The sequence below is a fragment of the Mus caroli genome, chromosome 12 (assembly GCF_900094665.2).
Source record: "Mus caroli chromosome 12, CAROLI_EIJ_v1.1, whole genome shotgun sequence".
NCBI classification, from domain to species: Eukaryota; Metazoa; Chordata; class Mammalia; order Rodentia; family Muridae; genus Mus; species Mus caroli.
This window is the reverse complement of record NC_034581.1, coordinates 49,413,474-49,419,473: the sequence shown is the minus strand read 5'-3', so window position 1 is coordinate 49,419,473 and position 6,000 is coordinate 49,413,474. Positions and strand designations below refer to the sequence as shown.

General features: G+C 46.3%; 1 protein-coding gene across 1 annotated transcript in view; it reads right to left on the bottom strand.

The window, feature by feature from the left end:
- Positions 1–2,447: 2,447 nt before the first annotated feature.
- Npas3 (neuronal PAS domain protein 3) overlaps positions 2,448–6,000 on the bottom strand; it is an 823,498-nt gene continuing 819,945 nt past the window's right edge. The window contains exon 12 of the mRNA XM_021178865.2: positions 2,448–4,399. Within this exon, the coding sequence (XP_021034524.1) occupies positions 3,063–4,399 (1,337 nt within the window). The 3' untranslated portion in view covers positions 2,448–3,062. The remainder of the gene's footprint in view (positions 4,400–6,000) is intronic.

Here is a 6,000-nt window from a genome sequence, read left to right as displayed (position 1 = left end):
TGAAAAAATTAAGTTACATAAAGACAACCATGTATGTGACATGTATGAGAATCTACAAAAGTATAAAAAGAACCCTGTTGTAAATGAAGTATGTACATTTCTGATTTGCAGCATTATCAATGGTCAATGAAAAAAATGTTTCAAAATAAGCCAGGCACTCAGGAAGTTAAGTCCGGTTAGCTTCACACAAAACAAATGTAGCATAGCTGTCGCTTTGTAACGCTTTAATTATTTGTATATATATATATTGTAGAGTTGGTAACACTGCTAAGGTTTTTACGAACAGAAAGATCCCTTTCCCCATTATTCGGCTACGTGGCACCAGTCTCCTCATAAAAGTTTTCATATATTTGTACAAGAAATAGTTAAAAACACAGACACAGTCTTCACAGGTAATGAAGTGGTTTTTTTTTTTTTCATTTTGTAATTTTTAAACACTATGGATTTAGACAGCAGCTGTGATTATCTGTTAGTTTAAATCACCAGAAATCATTTTGACACAACACAGAAACATTTATAAAAGAAAAAGAAAAAAAAAAAACAACCCAGCTGTCTGGCTGTTCTTTGTAGCTGAGAGGTGCATTCCCTTGATTGTTCGATAGCTAGAGTACGGCTTCCAAAGCTAATCTTTCAATTTCTTCATCGGCTTCCTTCATCTTCTAAACTGACTTAAGTCCTTCAAGGAAGCCCAGTGCTAAGATCTGTGGCATTTATCTTCTTTCTGTTATTATTCTACCACGGCCCGGGCCCAACTCATGGAATCCAGAGTTCTAGAGGAAATCCACTCAGCACAGTGACAATTCAAAGGACAGCCAAGTTACTATATTAGCATTGCACGAATAAACAAATATATATGACAATTCTATATTCCATTAACCCCTCCCATTTTGTTTTAAAAAAATGTCGGTTGGCCTTTGAAATCATTTTCTGTCTAACTGGTAATTGCTTTATATACTGCTCCATCAGCCAACCTGAAAGGAAAGCAAAGAAAAGCACCCACTGCTTATAGGTAGAACACAAGGGACTCTGGGAATGTTAACAGCTGAGGTTGCATGGCGTCAATTTATTCAGTATATCTGAGCATTATTCTTCAGGGCTCTGTGTAGTACTCCACAGAGAAAGTCATACCCAGAATTCCGTTGTGGGAAAGATGGCTCCATTAACCTTGAGCTAGTTAAGAGTCTTTTTTCTTTTTTCTTTTTTTCTTTTTTTTTTTTTTTTAATCTCTGAGAATGATATAGATTTGGGGTATCGGGGAAGGGGGAAGCAGAGGAGAGAAAGGGGAGACGGGGAAAGACCAGGGGAGGCAGGGAGAGTATACAACAGCAAAGCAACAGCAGGGATTTAGAAAAGTAAGACAGGATCCACAGACAATAGAAGCATATGGGTGACATCACAGGGAAAGGCCACCACACAAACCCACTAACCCCCAAGAGTCACCGATTCACTAGGACCGCAGGAATGGGACTGTGCCACTCCACTAGAGACAGAGCACGGAGAAGACGGGGACAAAAACGACTACAGTAGCTTAGCATACACTGCATATAGAAACACACAGAAACTGCAATGGGACCCACAGCCAAGGACACTACACGTTGCACACATTACAGTTTTCACATCTGGGATTAGATGCCTTAACAAACAGCTGCCAAAAACGAAGTGGGAGAAGAGTCTACATTGGACAGTCATTTGGAGTGTTTGACACCACACTGATTTCTGGCAACGAAGACAAAATAGGCTCTTTTTTCTTTTTCTTTTTTTTTTTTTCTCTTTTTTTTTTTTCATTGAATGTGCGGTTTTCGGTTGTAGTTATCTGTCTGAAGCTTATTAACCCATTCTTTAGTTTTAAAAACTTGTTGGTTTCAACTCAAATAAGAATTGAAGGGAAATAAATTCTATCAAATCAGCACCCCCCCATACAAACCTATTTTTTCTTAGCAAGAAATAAAAACAAACAAAAACCCCAAATAAACAAAGAACATGTTAAATATTTCTCCTTCTCCTCCTTTTACTCTGAAGTGTTACTGAAGTTGCAAAAATCAGCCTCAGTTAGACTGACTAAGGACAAAAGAATCTCAAAAATGGCAGTATGTACTTAAACTGTTCCTCAAATCAGTCTGAGTTGTCCAAAAGTCCCCTTTTAATAGGGCTTTACTGACCCATTCAATTGAAAGTGAGGCTATGTTTGTTAGTTGGGAGGTAAAAAATTTTTAAGTCCTGCAGCAAATGTTAATGAGGGCTTTGTCTTAACTAACCAAGGAGACTGACTGTAGCAACGGGACTCCAGACCAGGACAGAACACATTTTCTCTTCCAAAATCCAGCCCAGGAGCTGCATTTTGTATGAAGACATTATAGATTAATAAATGATAGCACCATGGTTTTAGAAATTAAGTTAATGTTTCAGTAATTAACACTTAGTCCAACTTTTTTTTTAAAAAAACAAACAAACATTCTAGTCACAGGCCAGAAATTAAGTTTAAGGAACCAAATTATTTTTATGTGTGCAAGTAAGAAAATCTTAAAATCTTAATCATAAAAAGAATTAAATTCTGCATAAAATTCTAAAATACTATTCCCCTATTTTCAAAGGAATTAGGAACAAGAGAAAAAAAAAAACCAAAAACAAAACACCCACCCCATTTCATTTGACTTAGTCAAACAGGGCACAATCGTTTATGCGTGTCTCTTTCCATCTTGATCATATCAAGATCTTTAGGAAGAAAACCCAATGGTTGTCACTTGAGAAATCTCTTGACCACAAGACTGAGTATTCTATGGCAGAGGCATATACACATTAAAGACATCTTAATAAAGATGTAAAGGAAAGTCAAACAACCCAACACACATCTTAGAAGACAAAATGGCAGGCAACCGGTCATCTGACCCTCTGAAGGCAAAAAATAAACATGTCTTTACAAGAAAGAATAAGTCCAATGAAAGAAAGAGAGGGGGTGGGATGGGGCCACCGTGTTGCAAGAAGACGCTGACCAGCTCGAATTCAAAGTGCTAGAATGAAAGGTCTAAACGAAAACGACGATGCCTCCTGAGTGGGGCCCCCGCTCAGTCCTCCTTGCGCTCCAGAGTCTGTGCCGCGTGGATACCGTTGCTGTAGACCGGGAAGGGCAGCGTGGAGAAGAGTCCCTCGGCTGTGGTGAACACGTTGCCACCTGGCATCTGTGTGAGGCTGGCCGCGCTCACGGCGCCGCCAAATGGTCCTGACATGTTGAGTCGGTGCACGTGGTGGTAGAGCATCTCCATGGGCGTCTTGGGGTCGAGGCCAAAGCCTGGGCTGTTAACGTCCACGAAGTTAACAGCATGCGCGTTGGGTAGCAGGTTGCCCTGCATGGCCAGGGTCACCTCAGCGGGTGCGTAGCGGATAGTGCCTGTGGTGTAGACCCTCTGTGCAGCTGTGCTGGTGGCCGCCAGGGTCCCGGTCACCCGGTGCACGAGCGGAAGCACGACGTTGCCTGCTTGCAACCTCTGCAGGGCTTCCAGGTCCCCAGTGTACAGCAAGGAGTTGGATGCACCAGGGCCACCCCCGCCACTCCCTGCCCCGCCCCCGGGGTGCTTGTCCCGCGGGGACGCCGAGAGCGGGGGCGACAGTGGATCAGAGGGCACCGGGGCTGTGCCGCTGAACTGAGTCTTGCGGCCAGCTGTGCCATCTGCGCCCGGTGGGGTGAGGACCGAGTCGGGGATGGCCACGTGCAGTGCTCCCCCGCCACCGCTGCTGCCTCCCTGGCCCTGCGGGGACGGGAAGTGCTCGGAGGTGGGGGGCTTGGTCATGCTGTACGGGGATTCGTTCCTGGAGATCTCCCGGTTGGGCGGATAGTTCCAGATGCTGCTGTCGTTGTCGAAGTTAATGGGCTCTGAGATCTCTGTCTTGATCTTGAGCACAGAGGCGCTGTGCGGCGATGACAGCAGCCGCGGAGGCTCCACCAGACCAGCGTCCAGGCCTGGGCTGGACGCGCTGGACAGGCGCCGGCGACTGGCACTGCCGCCCTTCTGCCGTTTCCGCCGCCGCTTGCGCTTCTGGTGCTTGCTGGACGCCTGAGCGCCTGCCTCGTTCGCGCTGTCTGAGTCCTTGGCGCTGTCCGACGTGAGGGACTCGCAGGGCTGCAGCCGCAGGTCCGCCTCGCTCTCCACGTAGCGCTCCACTTTGATCTGCATGGGGCCCAGCGCGCCGAAGCCATCCTCGGCCGCCTTGGGGTGTTCAAAGTCCGAGTGCTCGAAGCTGTCGTCGCTGTCACGGCTGTCTGGGTTGCTGGAGCTGTGGCCATCATCGTTGCAGTTCATGTCGTTGTCGCATGCGCTGCCTGACTTCTTGCGGTCAGGCTCCGGATCTTCGCTATTCTCAGACTGATTGCCCTTCTCATCGGACTTGGAGTTCTCGTTGTCCTCTGCGTGAGGCCCGCGGGGTGGCAGGGGGCGTGAGGGAAGAGAGAAGACACCTGTTAGCAGGACTGAAGAATTTAGGACCCAGCACAGCAGGAGCACAGTGACAAACAGCTCAGGCTTGGCTGAAGTTTAGCCAAAGGGGCGGGTCATAGCACAGGGGCACCCACCCCTTCCGGTAGATCTCCCACAAACAAAGCCCCACATTTGGTACCAATGCAGACCCCCAGGTTCTGTCCTGCCCTGCCATATCAGATATGGCCTGTGAGCAGGTGATTCTTAGCGCAGATAAGTGTAAGAAGTCCTGCGGCCACCTACACTGAGTCCAGTGGGTCAGATTAACCTGGAATATAGTTTTAGGGACACAAAAGGCAAGATGGTGGAGTATCACGTGACTGTTAGAGAGGTTTGTGCTTTCCATTGGTGAGCATCTATTCCTTACTGAAAATCACACTCTATCTGTGGTTTTTTGATCCACTACGTTTTTAATTACGTTGGTCCCTTTCTTCAACTATAAGCTCACAATGGTAGGAAGTTTTGTTGACTACTATAAAACAAAAGGCAGAGACGACTCTAGAACTTCGGCAGGGGTGGGCGGTGTGTGTGTGGGGCAACAACGACAAAGCTTCACATTTTATGGACCAGGAAAACAAGTTCCACCATGAAGTGTGCCCCCACACCCCAAGGTGTGTTTGATGTTCATAACCCTGGAATTCCGGGCCTCTGAAGGCAGGAGGCTGATGGAGAGACCTAGTCACTTGCCTCATTTGAGGGAGAACAGATTTTCCCCTCAGTCAGTCTCCGGAGACCTAGAGGGATGCTGATTTCTATGGCTTTGCCCTAACAGTTGTGGGTAGCAGACTGGATTAGAACCTTGGGCGAATCCTGTACCCACTGTGGCCTTCATTTCCCCCTGCTAAGCAGTTGTGCAGCTGTAACAGAGAATCCAATTCTCTGCTCACTGTGTGCCTCTGGGAGGGGATTGGGAATGGAAAGAAGACCAACCTCCCCATAGCTCCGGGACTCTTATCTTGCCTTCCTTATCACTCAGGAGGTTTACTTCCTCAGACGACCACAAATGGGAGCGTCTGGACTTCCAGAAATCAAACCAGTGAAGCAGCTATTTTACTGTCTTAGGATTGTGTTGCTCTAAGAGTTGTTTACTGGGGCCGAGGGTCTAGAATAGCTTCTGCCCTTTGTTTATGGATGGCGTGGAGTAGTGAACAGGACATAAAGGCCTCTAGCCTGCGGACTTCGAGCCTATTTTACAGGCTCCTCCCCAGCTTGGTGGGGCCTGAACCTTGATAGAAGTCATTCATTTGTGGTCCTGGCAGAGCTATTCCTGTTATTTGCTTCTGGCTGTAGAGCCACAGTATGAATAATAAAAATGATAGAATAGGAATAGTGTCCTATTCCTTCTATAAGGATGGGAGGGTTAACGTTGATTACTTACTCTTTCCTGTGTGTTGATGTATGCATATTATGTATGCATATCTGCCACATATATACACAGAATATGAAGATTATATATGTGTATATACATACACATACATATACATTAGTGTGTTTGAGATAGCCAGGGTAGATCTTATTACAGGATTTGGCC